The 20,849-nt window shown below is 39.9% G+C and overlaps 2 protein-coding genes across 2 annotated transcripts in view; one reads left to right on the top strand and one right to left on the bottom strand.

Annotated features, from left to right (window-relative positions):
• The first annotated feature begins 42 nt into the window (after positions 1-42).
• On the top strand, positions 43-8,118 carry chpfa (chondroitin polymerizing factor a). The gene is made up of 4 exons (XM_030758834.1): positions 43-517; positions 3,353-3,917; positions 5,756-5,938; positions 6,100-8,118. Exons 1-4 carry the CDS (start codon positions 228-230, stop codon positions 7,360-7,362), a joined length of 2,301 nt encoding a protein of 766 aa, XP_030614694.1. The 5' UTR covers positions 43-227; the 3' UTR covers positions 7,363-8,118.
• A 5,077-nt stretch (positions 8,119-13,195) lies between these two features.
• asic4a (acid-sensing (proton-gated) ion channel family member 4a) overlaps positions 13,196-20,849 on the bottom strand; it is a 102,098-nt gene continuing 94,444 nt past the window's right edge. Inside the window, exons 6-10 of the mRNA XM_030758102.1 lie at positions 18,661-18,814; positions 16,452-16,543; positions 16,185-16,264; positions 15,481-15,591; positions 13,196-14,640 (exon numbers count right to left, since the gene is read on the bottom strand). Of these exons, the coding sequence (XP_030613962.1) occupies positions 14,485-14,640; positions 15,481-15,591; positions 16,185-16,264; positions 16,452-16,543; positions 18,661-18,814 (593 nt within the window). The 3' untranslated portion in view covers positions 13,196-14,484. The remainder of the gene's footprint in view (positions 14,641-15,480; positions 15,592-16,184; positions 16,265-16,451; positions 16,544-18,660; positions 18,815-20,849) is intronic.

Below are 20,849 nucleotides of genomic sequence, written 5' to 3'. Positions count from 1 at the left end.
GTAGTCCCGCCCATGACACGGCAGGCAGGGGGCGGAGCCAAGTGTGAGCCAGACTGACACGTAACAATCCTGCGTAAAATTAAAGGAAGAAGCTGCATCTTTTCCTCAAGTTGCCTCTGGATGCTCCACTTCGATGTGGAGTTGAGCTGTCCCAGCCCAGAGGCCTGTTTGGACTCCTTTAAAGCGACCGAAGCAGGACTGTCGGACAGAGATATCCGACGCTCAAGATGAGATTTTCGCTGTTAATTTCTGTCCTGCGGTCGGTTGGCCCCGTGATCATCGGTATTTCTTTAGGCTTTACGTTGAGTTTACTGAGTGTAAGCTGGTCGGAAGACGCGTGTTCTCCTGACGGTAAGGAAGGGCAGGATGTTTCTTTAGGTCAGGATGGACTGCTCAAAGGAGCCAGAAAGCCCAACTCTATTTCTGCTGTCAACGATGTGGAGTCCGAAGAGGATTTTGAACCAAGAATAGTCCCATACAAACAGGTCCAACCGAGCGCCCCCAAAAAAGTTTTCAGGTAACTTGTGTTTGTCTGCTTTCTTTAACTTTTCTTTAACAGCCTGACAGTATCTAGCTGGCACTTATTCTGAATCCAGATCACGTTGTTATGAATTACAGGACTGCAGGCCGCAATTTCAGATCATCTCTTCTAAACGATGACTGGTCAATGATGATGATAATGATGATGAAATCACTCACTGTATGGCTTCACGTCATGAGGGAGACCAGGTGTCCTACTTTATGTGGGCAGGCACAGCATTTTATTTATTGCCCCTCTGTCCCACATGTGAAGACAAAGCTCGAGATTTGGTTGGTGCAAGTTTACAAAAGTGAGGACATGCCTCACAAGAAATCTGAAAGAGATGTGCACATCTCTAGATACGTCCCAGAAAATGATTAGCAGACAGAAAAGCAGCTGAAATTGCAGGTTTAACAATATATATATATAAATATAGGGAATACAGATTTTGCAAAAAGCACTAATTAAAAAACTGTGTGGAATACTCTCCCACACATTTAGGTTTTGGGGATATGTTCACCCCACAGATGTCACTAACGGACACGAGATTTTAATAGAGTGCCATCATTAATAAAACATAACCAATTCAGAGCCTGCTTCCCTCCACCAGATCAAATGTCCACAGAAATTTGGACAAAACATGAAGTCTGCCCCACTTCCTCTGCTGTTTTCCAGTGTAACCCTGACCAGAGTAGAGCTAAATTAAAAAAAAAACAAAAAAAAAACAAAAAACAAATCCCTTGGTGCTACAGTATGCCCCCGCACTTGCATTTTTTTCTCCCCCTGGATAAAGATCTTGTTTGACTTCTGGCCTTTACACCCACAGTGGCTGAATATCTTTTCAATTCCAAGAAATTCCTTGTAAAGAAGTTCTGCTGAGATTACAGATGCAAACGTGCAAGTGCTCAGGTTTTAGAGGCAGCATGTGCCATACAGTGGTTTGTTCAATAAAGGGTGGGTTTTCTCCTTATTGAATTATCCCTAATCCTACGTCATCTGGTTGACCGGCTCCCATGAAACTAAATGTGGGGCAAAAAAAGTGTTTATATGGGACACGTTACTGAAATGATTAATTTACTGCATTTACCTGATCTCTCCCAGATCAGGTAAATGCAGTCTCTTTTAGGCATAAATTGAAGCTTGAGTTTGTTTTAAAAGACACTTGTTTCCCTTTCAACAGTTACTACAATAGAAAAGTTTCAGTCTGTTAATCATCGTTACGCTTCAGTTGCATCTGTAGACGTCTTTGGTGAGACATGTCTTTACTTTTGTGAACTTGAGCCAATCAAAATGTGGGTCGTTGTCTTAATATGTTGGGTTAGGGGGACAAGGGATCAAGCATGGGACTCCTGGTCACCTTACAGATATCCAGAGCTCACATTTATGTGCTCATATGTTTTGTTTGGCCAAGCCAAGAGTGGAAAACACAAATATTTAATTTGGCATCACATACATGAAGAGAGCAGCTGCAAGTTCTCACATTTGAATAGTCTTACTTGAAAAATGTTGCAGTTTAACGTTTGTTCCGCTGTCTTGAGTGATCTATTGACCAATAGTTGCAGCTTGAATAATAGGCCATTATTAATGATATGTGAAGCATACCAAGGAAATGAAAATCAGTTTGGGTTTGTGGTAAGTGATGAAACACAACGCAAGTTCTTGCATGTTGACTTTTCCAAAGAACTTTTCTTCTAAGTTTTGTGTGTGTGTGTGTGTGTGTGTGTATTTTTAAATAATCTAACCAACAAACTGAGTTTAGTCTGTTCAGTTAAGATGCTCCTATTACGTAATTCTGAGCTGATACTAATGATTAGAGAATCTTCTGGCTGATTTTGCAATAGGAAGCAAAGAAAAAACTGTTTTAAAGTCTTTTAGCTCTTCTTCACACTACCTTTTGAACATTTAGCCATTCTGATAAATCTACTACAGGCTAACTATATTATGTTGATGCAAACTTAGTTTTTGGTAATCATTATTTACAGATTTTAATAATGATTATCCAGATTCCAGAAAGAGGATGGATGCATTTCCATTTCCAGGTTTTTAATGAGCTGAACCTGTAAATTACAGCACTGTGCTAAAGTAATTTCTTTATATTTGGCTTCCAAGGAGCAAGCCTTTCTTGAAATTTTATAAAGTGTTCTTGAGCAATAGTGCTCCAGGCTTTCTGAAGGTCTTCATTTGGACATTGGCTGCTTGTTCACTCATTTTCAGTTCAGTCTTTGAAGCTGACCATTTTCAGAGTTTGTTAAGCCACTTAACACTGGCCTGTGACTCATTCAATCATAAAAGGCACCTTAACATGCAACATGGCAAATAACCAGTTTTAAATTGCCTAGACTTGACCTTATTGAAGCAGTGCAGGATCGTCAAAGACAGGAACAAAAGGCAATAAACATCCAAAGAAGATCTTTGAACGTTCTTCAAGAAGCCTGGAGAACGACTCTTTCAGAGAGCTTAAGTTAATGACACGAAAACTTACCTAAGAGAGTTCAGGCTGTGTTGAAGAATAAAGGTCATACCAAACATTCACTTTCAAGTGCATTAGAATTATACAGACTCTGTTTTTGCCTTATATACTGTATTTCTATGTATGTTTGTGCAAGTTTCAATAAATTGCTGCACATATTTTCCAGTTTCCTAGAACCATATAAAGAAATGAGGGGCTGCTCAGGTCTTTTGCACAGTAATGTAAATATGCAAAACAGCGTCTTTTGACATAAGATCTGTTTGGATCATTTATCCACTGGTGGAATTTTGCTGCTAGTTCTTTTGTTGGCAGTTTTCATTCAAAGTGGCATACACTCAGTCGCTGTTTGACATCTTTTTCAGGGCTAAATACATAAGCACAGAGTTGGGGATGCGGGAGCGTCTGTTTGTCGGGGTCCTGACCTCCAAAAACACCATTAACACCTTAGGTGTAGCTGTGAATCGCACCATCAGCCATCATCTGGACACTGTGATCTTCTTCACTGGATCGCGCAGCCGCAAAGTCCCTCACGGCATGTTTGTGGTTTCTCATGGAGACGAGAGACTGATCTGGAACATGTTCCAGACCATCAAATACATTTTAGAGCATTACATCAATGAATACGACTGGTTCTACTTTGTCCAAGATGATACTTACACTGAAGCCGACAGGATCAAAGTCCTGGTGGAGCATTTGAGTATGGATCGAGAACTTTACATGGGCAAGCCGGAGGAGTTCATAGGAGGGGAGATGGAAGGGAGGTACTGCTACGGAGGGTTTGGGTACCTCCTGTCACGTAGCTTGCTCCTACGACTCCAGTCCTTCCTGGAAAACTGTAGGAATGATATCCTGAGCGCCAGACCCGATGAGTGGCTTGGAAGATGCATCATTGATTACACCAGCATAAACTGCGTTGGTGACTATGAGGTAGGTCGAGACGGAGGTGTAGATTGTAATATAAAATTGTAATATAGAATATGGACGTGGTAACTACTGTGCAGTTCTGCTGTGAAGCTGCAAGATTTTTCCCAAAGTCCAAGCCATCACCGTCACCTGGTGTTTTGAAACCAGGGTTGAGGTAGATATGAAAATCATTTTTGAGACTAAATGGGACCATAATTTACTAAATAAAGAAGCTGTATTTAATAAGATTTTAAAGTAGTGACTGAAACTGTAAAACACATCAAAAATGCCGACGGGTAATCATCCTGTAGACTTTTATACAATTTGACATCTTTCTGAAACCAGAGAAGTGGCCCTCTGCTGGCCTTTAGAAAGAATTTAAGACCCAGAAACTTTTACAGTCTTTGAAAGACCATAACCTCTTTCAATAGTGCCTTTTTTTTTTTTTTTTTTTTTTGGTGCCTCAAACTGTAATGCAGTTCATAGTTCCTTCCCTAATTCTGAACCACAAAGAGAACTTGCACAAAGACTGTCATTCAGAACAGCCATGTGACAGGTTATATCAGGCATTCTCCTTTAGTGAAAAACAAAACCCTGACGTTACAGATCATGCTTTGCCTCTGGGAAAGCACTTAAAGCTGACGGACTGCTAGCTATATAAAACTGTAATTATCATGCTAGCACCAAGATGGTATTTGTGTTACAGAAAGGTTTGCTAATACTCTTTAGCCTTACATTTTTTTTCCACAGCTCCGGCAGCACTGTGGAATAGGCAAACAGGCAAAGAGAGCACAGCTGAGAGTTCAGCTTAGATTCAGTGGTGTGAAAATCCCCTGTGGGTCAACATGCTCTGCTCCTATAATGTCATTAATGTTTAAGGTCAAACAAGCTCTGTCCGAGCACCCTTCAGGTGATTGATTGGTTCATTCAGGGCAGTCTGCGTCACACATAACTAAAGTTTTAGTTTTGTATAGTTTTCCATGCAAGTTAAATTCTCTTCAGGTTCCATTTTCCCTTCCTTGGCTTTCCCCCAAAGCAGGAAACCATCTTGTACCACAGCTGAGAGTGAGAAACTTGGCTATCTAAAGTGCCCTGATCCAGAATAGCTCCAGCAGTGTGCCCCCCCCCCCCCCCCCCCCCCCCACACACACACACACACACACATACACACGATAAGGGGCAGAAACAGGGGTGAGCTAAAAGGCCTCATATGGGTGAAGAAAGCAGCTTGAACACAGACCCAGACGTAATTTTTTCTTCTGCTTAGAGAGAAAACACTGATGACAATTAGGCACGGAGAATGCTTCACTAAGTCTTCAGCTACAGGCTGTAAGATGTTGGCAAACATTTCTAACAGAATTGCTTCCCTGCTCAGTTAAGCATTGTCTCCATTCTTTGTTCTTTTAATAGCTTGATCAGATTGGGTTCACTTTTTTTAATCACTCAAGCTCCTTAGGTGGTTACTTTGTTTTCGGCTTAAGTGACTATATCTGTAAGTGGGATTCTGCCGCCTGTGTCAGTCACTTCTGTTAGTTTCCCTTCTTCCTTTAGCCTGTTACTAAAGTGAGAGAGGCTCTTAAATATACCCAAAATAAACATATCCCTAAAAATGACCAAAAGACCGACTGTAAAAATTTGTAGTTATATAACTGTTTTATTTAAAAAAAAATATGATTCAGTCCACATTTAACTGTGCAATTATGGTCATTCTTGCAGCATAGACGAGCCCAAGATGCTGCCTAGATGGCATGTAATGTTTGTTTGAATGGAAGCGGCGCAGCATAACAGCCGACAGCTTGGAATAACATTAGGCGTGTTTGTGTCGTTGCACCTCTTGAAAGGCCCTGTGTGATTCCTTTCAGGGACTTCACTACCACCATTATGAGCTGGCAAAAAACTCCGATCCAAGCAAAGAATACAGCGAACAGTTTAAGAACGCCCTGACCGTCCATCCAGTGTCTGACCCTGAGCAGATGTACCGCCTGCACAGATACTTCACTGAGATTGAACTCCAGAAGACTTATGATGAGATTGCTAAGCTGCAGGTAAGCTGATTTTCAAGTGTCGCAAATCACCCGTGGATCAGTCACAAATAAAAACCTACCTTCTCTGTGCTTGCATCTATTGTTGGTACGAAATCTCACAATTTCAGTGTAGTATCAGTAGGGTAAATGTATAGATTTTAACACTCATTGTGTTTCCACAGGCAGAAATAAAGAATGTGAGTGTGGTTGCTTTTGAGGGCAACCGAAGCGCCCAGTGGCCGGTGGGGATCAATCCTCCTTTTGAACCAAAGTCTCGGTTTGAAGTTCTGAAGTGGGAATACTTTACAGAGGAGGAGATTTATTCGTGCATCGATGGCTCTCCAAAGTGTGAGCTGCGTGGCATTGACCGTGTGGATGTGGTGGATGTCATTGACACAGCCATAGGAGAGCTGAACAAGAAGTACATGCCCACCTTACACTTGAAGAAGCAGCAGCTGATTAATGGCTATAGACGCTTTGACCCCATTAGGGGGATGGAGTACATCTTAGACCTTCAGCTGGAGGTTGTTAATCAGAAAGGTCACAGCCGCTCCATCACAAAGCGGGTTCATCTGGTGCGACCTTTGAGCCAGATAGAGATCATTCCCATGCCATATGTCACTGAAGCTACAAGGGTCCACATTATTATACCGCTTACCCTGCAGGATCGGACCTATGTCGACCACTTCCTCGAAGTCTTTGCCTCAAATGCCTTTGAGACCAGCGAAAATGCAGTCCTAACGTTCTTGTTTATATATGACCCAGTGGAGGCACAGCAAGTTAGCCAGAATGATATATTTGCCAGTGTGAAGTCTCAGATAAATGTCTATGAACGCAAATACCCCACAGTGAAAATCCCGTGGATCAGTGTTAAGACGGAAACGCCATCCCAGATTAAATTCATGGACATCATCTCAAAGAAGCACCCTGTCGACACGCTCTTCTTCCTGGCCGAAGTCCACACGAACATCAATTCAGAGTTTCTGAACCGCTGTCGCATGAATGCCATAAACAATTGGCAGGTATTCTTCCCCATTCATTTCCAGGAGTACAACCCCGATGTAGCCTATCACAACCAGCCACATCCAGCCACAGCTGATCTGGTCAAGGACGCAGGCCATTTTGACCGCAGGTCGTTTGAAGAAGCATGCTTTTACAACTCGGACTACATGACGACGCGTAGTCGAATGGTGGCGGATGTCCAGGAAAATGAGGAGATTCTAGAGAGCCTGGATATCTATGAAATGTTTGTAAAGTATTCAGGTCTCCATGTATTCAGAGCAATAGAGCCAGCATTACGCCAGCTATACCATTATGAAGCCTGCAACCCAAGACTCAGTGAGGACATCTATCACAGATGTGTTCAGGGCAACTTGGAGAGTCTCGGTTCTCGCTCCCAACTCGCCATGCTACTTTTTGAGCAGGAACAAGGAAACAGCACTTGAAAAAGGTACCAGTTAAACCTGCACATGTATGCTAAAATAACCTTTTGATCCAGGCTTGAATTTAGGGTGAAAGGGGCAACCACCCTGAAGTTGAATTTTATCTTTTCCCAAAATACAACCCATGTTTAGGGGTGTTGTTACTCAGGTGACTTCACCTGATTGTTTCCATCTTCCTGTGTGCATCAAGGGCAGTTTGGTTTCCTTGTGCTCTTAGCTAGTTTGGATATATGAATGCGATACACTCCCAATGAAACTTGTTTTTTTTTTTGTTTTTTTTACATAGTTTTTTATAATTGCGTCAAGCAGGCTTTGACCACTAGAGGGCAGAAACTTAGCAGAATTTACATGATTCTTGTGGTTATGACGTCCACTGTACATCATTATTCAGTGGGATTTATAATCTTTATTTTTGCTTCATGAACTCTTGGAAGTAGTACTTTGTATTCAAAATTGTCAAGACAAGCTTGTTTGAGCTAATGTGCTGGCTACAGCTGCTCAAACAAAGGAACCAAAACAAACTGCGAAACGTAATGTTTTTGCTTTTTCAGTGGGAATGTCCTTTTTAATTTAATGTTTATATCAAATGCATTTTAAAGCAGAGCTGTCTAGTATTAATATTATTTTGTTTTTTTACCGGCAGTTTACGTGTCCCTTCACACAGGGGCACTGAAATGTTGCACTTCTGATATTTACTGATTTTGAGTATTTACCAAAGTGCATCTTTGCATATGTGCCTTGACAAAAATGACTCCATGAGGCGAAATATATATATATATATATATATATATATATATATATATATATATATATATATATAATTTTTATTTTTTTCTCATTAGATTTAGCTTTGTCACAACATGAGTAACAAAGATGGGAGGTTTTACCTTTCACTGTGCATAGAGCCTGATACAGCTGAGAACTGGGTTACCTTAGGAACATCAGGATCCCAACTATCCACCAGCTGCACACGTGCCTCTCAGCAGGGAATGTAGTTGGTGGGAAATTGCTGCTGGAACCTTTATGTAATAGATAAAGCCTATTTGTGTAGGCCAGCATTGTATTATTCAGAGTTTGTCTCCTTGCAAATTTTCCAAGAGAACTTAGTTGCATGAGGCAATAGTGTTAAAATTAATGGATGAGGAGGGGTTCATCATGAAATGTCTGTAGCAATTGCCCAGATTTCCCTTTCGAGATGTGCGGTACTTTAAAGTAGAACTGAATTAGTTTAGAAACAGCTGAAATAAAGAAAGTATAAAGACATTTTATTTGTCATCACCAGGTGGAGGCAGTCTATGTACTCGAAAAAGAAACTGTTTGGCTTTTTCAAAGAATTTGGACTGTATTAACATATTGTCACTGGTTGGTGTTATTTTCCTCCCATGCAGTGAGCTCAGTTCAAGAAATTGCTGCTTTCTCCCAGTTGTAGTGTTGTCCAATGGGAGGTCTTTTCTGGTGGAGGTAGTGGTACTGGACACCACAATGTTTTGAGTATATTATAATGTGCAATATTACAGATAACACAGCTGAATATATGTCTGATGGAGGACTTTTCATTTGAAAGCAGTGTGTATATCACAATACTGTACGTGACTCATGCTTTCTGTTTAATACGAAGTAAATACACTGTAATTTCTTTTGACAAGACCTTTTAATGTATTTTCTCTGACACTAGACACTTTTCATCATCCAGTTTACTTTGAAATACATAAAATCAAGACACGTCCTTTTATTTAACTGTAATTGGATTTGATGTATATTTTGGAAGCACTACGTCCACGGTGGTGGTCCTGAAGTGTTTTCTGTATTGTCTGCCATGTGAACACAGACCACTGAGGTCAGGTCTTTTGCGTTCATTTTTTTTTTCCGGATGCATCTTTTTTCCTCTCAGAGCAGTCTTTTACCGTGAGGGTGCACCAGCTTGTATGAATGTTCCTCTTAATTCTTTGAAGAGTACGGCGCCAATAATGTGCGTAATTGAAAACGTAATCTTCCAAAGGAGAGAGGAGAAAAAAAAAAAAAGACCACTGTGAAAGATGGAGGGCTGAGATTACAGTATGAAGTTATTGTGGCGATCTGCGTCGTCTTTGCCTTCTGCAGACATGAGAAGCCTAAAATTAAAGGAACAGGCAGATTAATTATCTTGCACTCACATCCGTCATCACCGAGTGAGATCTCTTAAGTATTTTGTCCGTAATTTATTCAGACTGTCGTATCTCCTGAATTATGCAGATTCTAAACACTTCTGCACTAACAGAGGCTTCCATGACATTCTCTGTACATTTATAAATATTTTATAAACACTCTATTTTTAAATCCTTTTTTAAAGCTGTATTTACACTGCAGTTGCTATTTTATTATTTTGTGACAGAATCAAGTGTCTGCTTTATCTTTGTGCTTTCAAAAAAAAAAAGGCTTTTGAATCAAGCAAATGATTTAAAATAAAGTTTTTAATTTCCATTGATGGTTGGACCTGTTGGTTTACAATGTTTAATGCACATGGGTACTTGTAAAACCAAAGCAATACATTTTAATTAAAGTTCATCACATCTGATTCTATGCTGTAATTACCAATAAGCTGTGAATTGTAATTTTTAAATAAAGAATATTTAAATATAATGTTTTATTTTCTGTATTTTTTGTAATGCAGGTACAAAATCCATTTTGTCCTTTAGGTGTCAGTAGAAGAACACGATTACCGTCTGCAGCGCAGTGTCCCACACCAGCAATTCCTGCTGGCTTGCTATAAGCAGAGGATTGTTGCTCATCAACATATAGAAGTCACATTTCTAGTACAAATAATTTGGGTTATAATCTCATAGAAATAAGCAGCGTTTTCCCTGCAACATTCTTGCCCGTGTTAGACCTTGGGTATTCCTGATGTCTGGGTTGGGTAAAAACAGGCAAAACGTCGCAACCTTAATTACAGCTTTAGTTATTTCAAGGGTCTATATGTACTGCCCTGAAGCATGCTGTAAAACCGCATAACTACAGAGCAGCTGTGAGTTAATTGTAAGTCATTATTTTGTACTTTATTTTATGTTCAATCCCTCGACTTTCTCCTCTCATGTGAGGACAAGGTTGTTTCAAGTCCTCCATGAAAGTAGTTAAACCCTCCCCAAACAAAAAAAATGCATTCACCTGGGGGGCATTTTAACAATCAGAATTCCATATTTTGCAATTTTTTTTCTACCTCCAGCAGCGGTCTGAGTTGTCTTGCGTTGCCTTTCAATAACTACTATTCGAGATGTCTTCATGCAACCTTAAAGGTCATTATTTAAAAAAAAAAAAAAAGTGTCTGAAAATCTACGATACATTTCAACTGTGTGGTTTGGAGGGGAAGACAAAGGACAGCATACAGTGAAATGGGATTTAAGAGGCACTGGTTTTTATCTAAACTTTAATAGTCATTGTATTTACCATATTTAACATTTATAAAATGTGTTCTAACAGAAGAAATAATCACAAGATCACACTTATATACAAAATGTAAGCGTTCCTTGTTACTGCAGGGATGGTCCATTTCCATTTCTGTCAGATATAGGAGGAAATTTCTCCTTTTGAATTCCTGACAGCTGCTTGCATCACCCTGCACTTATATTTTTCTCTGAGGCCTCAGCTGAAGAAAAAAAAAAGAAAAATCAGCAGGAAAATGGCAGATATTCAAAACCTAACATCTGTGGCTAGTGAGATTACATTAATTTTTATGGATAATGTAATAAGCACATACAGGCTGATTGGTAGTTTAGCTTGTAAAAACACAGGTAGGTCCCAGGAACTGTTCAAGGCGGGAGCTCAGAGTAGGAATCCTAGGAATGTGAGCTACATGTTGTCAAGAAGGGAAGTTGTCCCGTCTGCTACAGCACAGACCTGCCGCCCACCGTGCAGCCCTGCAACACCTCACACAGGCCGCTGCTGTAAAGTTATCTGTTTTTAAATGAATGTGGAATTATCTCGTATTTTGCAGTGAACCTAAACACACCGCCTTCAGCATTAAAAAGCTTTTCCACGTCCACTCAAGGCTTTCCCATTTAAACAAAACTCTACAGTGATAATGCAGCCTTGTATTCATCTCAACACACCAACCCCTGTGTGACTTCTCTGAGGATAGCTACAATTATTGATGACAGAGGAGAAGATTGTTATGCATAGCCTGTACAGGATGCCATCAGAGACTCAGATTGGGAACCTTTTGAAAATGTCAAAGTGACACATGATTATGAATATTAAACAGCCATGTATAGCCCATGATTACTTGAAAGGAGGAGGGGATTTGGCAGATGGAGACTGGAATCTCACTGCGAGCCAAAGTGATGTATGGCAATATTGCAGCAACAGAATACACCAATCAAATTAGCGGGAAAAATGATGTTGTCATTTGTTAACATGCAATCCTGTATCGTGAAGTATTCGTATGTTTCTCAGACAGTGGAGTGTCTGCCACCTTCTGTGCAGGAACAAATTTGGTTCACACTCTGCACCAATGCATTGCGTGATGTCTATTTTGACACGTGTAAGTCCAAACTACAGCTTGACAGCACACATCTGCAAAAACCTCACTCAAGATAAAAGTGTTTGACTTGTGATGTAGAACATGCAGTCCCGTGTAATCAAATGTGAGTCGCGGCTCTAGATTAGCAACCTTCTAAAATTTATAAATGTTTGTACTAGTAAAGCATAAAAATCTTGTATCAGTCCTGAATAATTCTCTCTTTTGGTTGTAACAAAATGCAGTTTATTTGCCAAGAAAATAGATGTGTGACCGGACCATAAGCAACTTACAGCTAGTCTTTACTAGCTACTTGTGTAGCCGCCTGTACAGCCCCCCTCTACTGCAGGAACTTAAGCAAAACAACAAATTTATAATATTTAGTCTTATTTAATATGTTCCCCCCACTAATCTGATCTCCTTCAACTGTTTTCTGCTCTTATTATACTGAAATAAAAGCAAATTCCAGCCTTAAGGGTTTGCTAAAATCAAGGACACTATAACTGGTGAAGCAGACTTTTTTGTTACATCAGCGGCAAAAATGGTGTGATCAGCATCTACCATGTTACTAGTGTATGCATTTCAAGAAAAGCACTGGCTATCATATTTGAGCTCATATCTGACCATTAAAAACAAAGCATAGACACATGGCCAGACAAATGAAACAACTGACTGTGATGTGGTTGACAGCACAGGACCCCATTCTGGTTGTGTTGGTCCCACTAGTTCCCTGAAACAAAAATCCATATCGGCAATACTTCCAAGGTTGTCTATCCCACCTCTGCTACCATAAACAATTATGAAGTTTGGGATAACACACATGGTGCTGCTGTAAGTTCAAATTTCTTATTTGAAAAGGATGACACAAGAAAGAGCCTTAAACCAGATACATACTTCTAAGTGGCTGTGGGAAGTCTGGTAAGTTCCTGCAGTGGAAAAAAGACTAACAGTGAGTAAGCTGGCCTTATATAATAGTGACAAATATGATGAAATGTGCTAATCCATGAGTCGACTTATATTTCCCTTTGCTTACTTGTGCTCTTAAAATTTGTGTTCTTGTTTTGCCCTTTTTACATAAACCAATAAGAACATATCCAGCTCTGCCTCAGTGTCTCTTTACATTACTGCCACATCTGCATCTCCAGAGGTTTAGTAGATAAAACCTTACGGCTGCAATAATACTCTTCCAGCTTTTTGATTGTAATCCCTCCTTTTTTTTCATGGATCAGCTGAGCTGTGTCAGTCTAATGTGCTCAGTCATGTGTGCAAAATGTTAAAGTGCGCATGCAAACGCACACACACACACACACAGACACACACACACACACACACACACACACACACACACTGATGCTGGGTCCCCACTGAAAATAGCTGCTGCACTTTTACAGTGGTTGTGAAGGAGATGAGTTGGCAAAAAAAAGAAAAAAAATATTTATCTTATTGCTTATGTCAGCTTTAAGTTTGGATGCTAACCGAGATGAAGAGCAGACGGTGGGCAGAAATAAGTTGAATAGGAGGAATACTTAAAGTACAACCATGTCATAACTGAAAACATGACCGAATCCTCATCCATAAGCAAAGCATGTTTGCGTCCTCTTGGACATCTTAAAGGAAAACAATGGAGATATTAGTCACAATGCATTCAGTCCGTTCTTGTTACCTGGATGAACATATTAATGTCTGGCAGTCTATCATATCTGCAGATTGTAAGTGTACAGTAATTGCTACAATCGTGATCGCTATATTGTCATATAAAAAATCTCTAAAATGTATAAATAACTAAAATTTATATTACATAAGATATATATTAACTAAATATAAACAACAACCATCGAAACTGAACCTTTAGAACTTTCTCATTTTTACGTTGGATTTTATGTACAGGTACAATGCTACTCTCTAACACCTTAACCACAAACCAGACAGAGTGTATCATGTGGAAAGATGCTGCTAGACCATCTAAGCCAAGGTCATATATTTCAGCCTAAATAATTCCCTTCATACTTTGGATGGTGAATAAGGTATGCTTACTGAAGTCATTGCCATCTTGTACACAATATAGAACATATAATAGTATCTCTTTAAATAATTACATAATATATTGTGTAAATGACTTGATATGGTACACTATGTTCTCAAAGTAAGAAAAAAAGTTTCAAGAGAGATAAATGGATACAGACAGAAAAAAATCCGAGATGCTAGCTGAATAAATAAATCTTTTTTTCTTCATTTTTTTTGGAGTATAAAGTGGATCAAGGTGACATGCAGTCCTCCTCTTGTTCCCTTGTAGTGATCATGTACCAAAAATTGGTCCTGAAATCACAAAGTGTCTGGAATCATGACGCGAAGCGGGGCGATGTGGAGTGGGATCCCATAGAGAGAGAGAGAGAGAGAGAGAGAGAGAGAGAGCAAAAAAAGAAGAAGGAAAAAAAGAAAAAGCCGTGTCCGATTTGTGCCTACATACTGTACGTACAAGTGGTTTGTTAGCAGCACAAGTTTGGTGTTTGACTTTGGCTGTAGCTTTTCACTGGTGACAGCAAAGGAGTGACGGAAATGCCAAGGGTCTGTTACTGGTCTCAACACAGACACCTCTTATCTTTTGTTGTCACCAAGACTGGAAACAATGGTTGGCTTTAGCAAGCGAAGTCCTCAAACACCCCATGGTGTCCGGCATGTTGGTGGTGAGGATGAGGGTGAGGGTGGCTATGTGGGTGAGGGATGTGGTGGTTGGGGAGAATCGTGTTGGCGTACGCCCCTTCTGGGTGACTCCGTGTTGTGTCATTGGGCTCCTGTTGAAAGCAAAGCAAAGCAAAGGAGATCAACTTCAAGATCCTTTCCTCTTTAAGCCAACTTTCTTCTTGTTGGCTCTCTCACAAACAGAAGGTTTGAACAGCCAGAGGTGGGATGATCATATTAGGAATATCCCCTCTCACTGAAACCATAAAGCTCTAAAAGTAGAAAAAAACCGGTCAGAAACTGAGTGTTATGAGCGCTCTAAACCCTAAGGTTATGGCTCACAGGGATTACTGATGCATGATTAACATCAGCATCCCCCAATGTAACAGTATAAATATTACAGAAAAAAGGAGAAACACGATAAGTCCACTTTAAACTACTTTTCAGAGCTGCATGTAAGATAAACTGTGAATCACTACAAAACCTATGAGACTAGTGACTCATTTTCTGTAAGTTGCTAATGGATTTTAATGCAGTGGCATTTTTGCTTGTATTCATAACTAATCCAGTGTGTACCACTGACCTCAACACTGACCTCAACAGTGAACTATGATATTAGCCAACCTCTGACACTGTTTGTAATGGTTTCGGCATGCAGCAAAGACTTAAGACACAGTCACAGTTAGATAAGAAGTCCATTGTTCAGAAATAAGCAACTTCCAAATAAAGTTGTGCAAGAACTAATCTGAGCTCTGGGGGGGGATGTGCTTTGCACAGTGGTTAGGACTAATTAGGAACATTACACTCTTCATTATTTTAGGAGTGGAAAAAAAAAATTAATTTACTCATTCTTTTATTGTTTTCTAATGCAGTTACAGTGCTGCAGGGGAAATTGTACACTCGGCATGAAAATAGTGTAAGCATCATTTGTTACATTGCACAATGTGCTGTACCTTTGCTTTCATTTCCTCTAGGCCCACTGTTGCAACAGTGCTGGGCTGCTGCTTGTTTTTCTTCTCTTCTTTCTGCGGCCTCAGCACACGCTGTAGCCGGTGCTTGATCACCTGGTTTCGCCGAGACCGCAGTGGCAGGGGGGGGGTAAAAAAAGAAGAGACAAAGGAGTCAGACAAGACATACAGGACTGTGAAGAGTTCATCTGACGTGACGTCTGCATTACAATCCCTCCCTCTGATTTTACTTTATTCATACATGTTTGGCAGTCAGCAGGCAGCTGGGTGTGAAGCTTAAAGGGGATACAGATGAGGCAGGAGTTCATTTCATGATCAGCGTTAGTAGCATGTCCTCAGCACCGACCTGAGCGGATATTAGTTTCTCCTGCCTGGGAATCAAATAAAACTTCTCACATGCATAATAAGTGATAAGATTCGCACTGCAAGACCTCTCCTTAAAATTTCAGGTGTTTTTGTCTCAGAAGAACATACTGATATGCTCAGTGGTTACATTTGGAAAAAAAAAGGGACGACAATTAGAGCAAACAATGAAGCACTAATGTGTTTTGTAAATAGTGACTGTTGGTTGATTTCTGAAAACCAGCAGGACAATAGATGTTAATTATCGCTAATTATACCACAGCTACTGCAGGTTTGGTTTCATATTGTGATTGGCTGATATGTGTGGACTTGCATGCACATTGTACCTCATAGATATAATCCAGTATTTCTAAGACTGTCAGGATGCTGGCGCCGATGAATAAACCCATCTGTCCACCAATGTCACCTGAAAAGAAAGGACTTAAGTAGTGAAGGAGAAGCCCAGCGGACGCAACACCAAATCTGCTCCTATTTGTGGCTAATCATAATGAATACTAAGCACTGTTGCAATAAAAACACCTTTCAGTCTGCTCCAGTCCAGTGAGACTATTTAATATTCAGAAAGTACAGGAAAAAGCAGACAGAAATCTTACCCAATAAACCTGCAACATCGTATGCCTTCTTTTGCTCAATCGTTTCATAGTTCAGAGCTTCAAAGAAGATATCCAAGACCAGGAAGTTGTCTCTGGAAAAAATAGTGTCAATACCAGAGAAAACATAGTGAAAATCACTTGTAAAAATATAACATAATTTTGAAGAAAAAAAAAAAAATCAAGTCATCTTTATGCTCACTGTTAACTGTCAGGTCTTCAGAGCTTTACACAGATCTAACCAGTGCTTGCGAGATAATGAGGTGTTACAGGGTTTAACTGAGACGAGCTGAACGTGCGCTGACAGCATGCTTAGTCACTGCCACATCCTCGATCTCTCTGGATTTAGAAAGGCTGGTAATATTAAATGTTGTGAGGCATCATACGCTCTTTCGTTTAGCCACATCCCCGACGATTAGGCACCGAGAGGAATTGCATTATTACTGCGCCGAATAACTTATAATTTAAATGTAAGCAAATGTTCCATATAACATACTGTGGAACAGTACTACCCATATTTATTCACAGCTCCATGCTTTGATTCTCGGACTAATAGTCGCACTGCATGATTCACTAAAGTTTGACGTGTCAGGATATTATTAAAATAATCTGGTTGTTAGCAGGTCTTAGGTAAATACAACCTCAGATGAACTACAAAATACGACTCATTATTTATTTTACAAAAATTAACTGTAAAAGCCATGTATGACAAACTTAGTACACCACATGATTCAGTAGCTTGTACAACTACTTTTAGCAGCTGTAACTTGAAATAATCATTTTCTGTGTGACTCTCAGTCTGTTGTGGAGGAACTGTGGCCCGCTCTTCTTTACACCACTTTCTTCAGTTCTTTGAGGTTTGCAGGCCTTCATTTATGCACAGCTCTCTTAAGGTCCCGCCACGGTATTTCAATCAGGTTGAGGTCTGGACTTTGGGTCATTGCAGCACCTTGATTCTTTTCTTCTTCAGCCACTCTGTTGTAGATTTGCTGCTGTGCTTGAAATCATTGTCCTGTTCCGTGACCCAATTTTGGCCAAGCTGTCAGACAGACGGCCTCACATTTGACTCTAGAATAATTTGTTATACAGAGGAGTTCATGGTTGACTCAATGACTGTGGGGTGCCCAGATTTTGTGGCTCCAAAACAAACTAAAATTCTCACCCCTCCTCCGCCATGCTTGACATTTGGTATGAGTTATGCTGATATGCTGTTTGTTTTCTGACAAACGTGGTGCTGTGTATTATGGCCAAACACATCCGTTGGTTTCACCTGTCCAAAGGACATTGTTCCAGAAGTCTTCTGGTTTGTTCAGATGCAACTTTGCTAAACTTAATCCATGCTGCCATGTTCTTTTTAGAGAGATCGTTCCTTCAAATTATACTGTCAAGAACTTTAACATTTAACATGCTGAGGCCTGTAGAGTCTGAGATGCAGCTCTTGGGGTTTTTTTGCAGTTCCTCTGAGCATTGCATGGTCTGATCTTGGGGTGAATTTGCTGGGGCATCCACTCTTGGGAAGATCGGATCTTGAAGGTCTTGAATGTTTTCCACTTCTTGTGAATAATCTTTCTCACTGTAGAATGATGGACTTCAAAATGTTGGAAACTGATGCGCAGCAGCAGTTGCTTCGTTAAGATTAATGCTGATACCTTTCCTCCTTCTGCAAAAACGTCTGGTTTTATAGAGATGTTCTCATTTGCTGATGATCAATTAATCAAGTTTATCTGATTATCAGCACCTGGCTGCTACTTACCCTCTTAATTCCTACATAAGCAGTAAGGGCCTACTTAGTTTTTCACAAATTGCTTCTGTACTTTGTCTTAGGTTTTGCAAAATAAATGATGACTAAAACCTTAGAACTGGAAGACAGTGTACTCTCTTTTTTATCATGACAGAAAAACCAAGAAGGACAATAGGCCCCCTTTAATCTCTAAAAGACTATCAGACACCAGAAATACCAGCAACAGATTTAGAATCTTAATAATACAATAAATATTTAACAATGTCAGATTGAATTAAAAAATAAAGATGCATATAGACTAGCACATGATGATCAGTTTCCTATTACTGTACAAAATATAATTGATTTTTGTTTATATTTATGGTTGTAGGTCTGTTAGTGATTGCAGTCTGGAGGTCATTGTTTATGGCACCGAGCACCACATCACTGCTCATAAGTGAGTTTAGTCTGGTTGAAGGTTCCCTGCCGTACCTGATGTAGTCTTCTGATTTGTCATATTTCCTGGAGAGATAGCGAGCCGAGCCCTTGCTGGGGATTTTGACCATGGAGAGCTCTTTACCATAGCGGGTGAGATTACAGGGCGTCTCGCATGGGCAGGTGTCCCCACTGTTCTTCTGTAGCTGTGCTGCAACACAAAATGGCAGCGAGGGTGTTTAACAGATACAGACTGGGTCAGTTTCACTTTACCTCCGAAACACACGAACAACACAGAATCAAACACAACACTTCTGCCAGGTGGTAATTATTATGGTATTACATTATTATTATGTACAGCTTTACTTTGACTTTATAAAGCATCGCTTGATTCATTTTTCAATTTAAAACTTTTTATTGGCATAGTTTTATTTTGCTAAGTGGCCAATTACAAGTTATTATATGCAATGAGACTGAGTGCAATTATGCGCTGATGTAGTACAATATACCAGCTTATATGGATGAATAGGATTCCTCTTAGTCAATGTTTCTCCTGGCTTTACAGGCAGTGCTGGGGGCTACACATAATTATATTAGTAGCTTAACTACCAAATATTTTGCAGCAGCTTGTTGGATGCTAACATTTTTGTTGGTAGTGACCAGGAGGCACGGGATTAGAAATGAGTGCATCAGAGGGACAGCTCAGGTTGACCCCTTTGGAGACAAAGTTAGAGAGGCAAGGCTGAGTTGGTTTAGACATGTGCAGAAGGATATTGGATATATTGAACAAAGCATGCTGAATATGGAGCTGGAGGAGGAAAAGAGGAACACCACAGAGAAGCTGCAGACAGTTGGTGTGACAGAAGGGACCATCCGAAAGAAGAAGAAGATATTTTGCAGTAGTTTGTTGGTGGTTGGCTTACATTCACATTTGTATACTGATTCAAAGTTAAAGTTAATTGAATTAACTTTTTGCATTTTTTGTGTCATTAACTACTGAAACCTACTGACTATGTGGGACAAAAAAAGGAAAAGAGCTTTATTTTTCCATTGCAATGAAACCATCTTTGACCACTCATGAAAATATACTTTTATCACAACGATATATAAATATAATTAATTGCAATGATGTCCATGTGAAAAGCCCAGATTGTGTCGTTGTCTTGTGTTTGTAATCTGGATTGTCAGCTCACCTGTGTGTGGCTACAGCTTGTAATGTTTTAAAGTCTAATTTGTAAGACTAAACATGAATATATTAGGCAATATGAAGTCTATATGGTGGCTACAGCTAGTTCTGAGAAAGGGTTGCATGCTGTTTTATTGGGGCTGGATGTTAAAAAAAAAAAAGTAAATATACAGTTGTTCTTAAAAGTTTACATATCCTGATAGAAGTTGTGATTTTTTTTTCTTGCCAGTTTTTAGCAAATGTGAATCATAACACAAAAACTTTACTTTCACTTATGGTTAGTTGTTGGGTAAAACCATTTAATATCAAACAACTGTGACCTTTTTAGAAACTACCCAAATGACCTTGATAAAAAGTTTACATACCCTGTAAGTTTTTGCATGATAACATACACACCAGCTGACTCACATGGGTTTAAATGGCTACTAAAGGTAACCACCATCACCTGTGATCTATTTGCTTGTAATTAGTGTGTGTGTGTATAAAAAAGTCGGTGAGTTTCTGGGCTCCTGAGAGACCCCTACATGTTTCATCCAGTGTTCTGCTGATGTTGTTCTGAGCCATTGGGGAAAGCAAAAGAATTACCAAATGATCTGTGGGAGAGTATAGTTGAAAAGGACATAAAAACTTATCCAAAGAATTGAGAATGCCAATCAGTAGTGTTCAAACTCTAATTAAGAAGTGGAAAATGAGGGATTCTGTTGAAACCAAGCCACAGTCAGGTAGACCAACAAAAATTTTAGCCACAACTGCCTGGAAAACTGGATGCAAAGAAAAGCCCACAAATGACTTCAGCTGACATACAGGACTCTCGAAAAAAAATGTGTGTGGCTGTTTCAAGATGCACAATAAGGAGACACTTGAAGAAAAATGGGCTGCATGGTCGAGTCGCCAGAAGAAAGCCATTACTGTGCCAATGCCACAAAGCAGCCCTCTTACACTATGCCAAACAGCACAGAGACACGCCTTAGATCTTCTGAAACAAAGTTATTCAGAGTGATGAGACCAAAATTGAAGTTTTTGGCCACAACCATAAACGCTACATTTGGAGAGAAGTCAA

The sequence above is a fragment of the Archocentrus centrarchus genome, chromosome 21 (assembly GCF_007364275.1).
Source record: "Archocentrus centrarchus isolate MPI-CPG fArcCen1 chromosome 21, fArcCen1, whole genome shotgun sequence".
Taxonomy (NCBI): Eukaryota; Metazoa; Chordata; class Actinopteri; order Cichliformes; family Cichlidae; genus Archocentrus; species Archocentrus centrarchus.
The sequence above is the reverse complement of the archived record's forward strand: the minus strand, read 5'-3'. Positions and strand labels throughout refer to the sequence as shown.

Bases quoted from the DNA above. Each gene is read 5' to 3' on its own strand.
- chpfa (XM_030758834.1), top strand. From the start codon at position 228: ATGAGATTTTCGCTGTTAATTTCTGTCCTGCGGTCGGTTGGCCCCGTG. The intron at 518-3,352 runs GTAACTTGTGTT...CATCTTTTTCAG, and splicing joins GCCCCCAAAAAAGTTTTCAG to GGCTAAATACATAAGCACAG. The intron at 5,939-6,099 runs GTAAGCTGATTT...GTGTTTCCACAG, and splicing joins ATGAGATTGCTAAGCTGCAG to GCAGAAATAAAGAATGTGAG.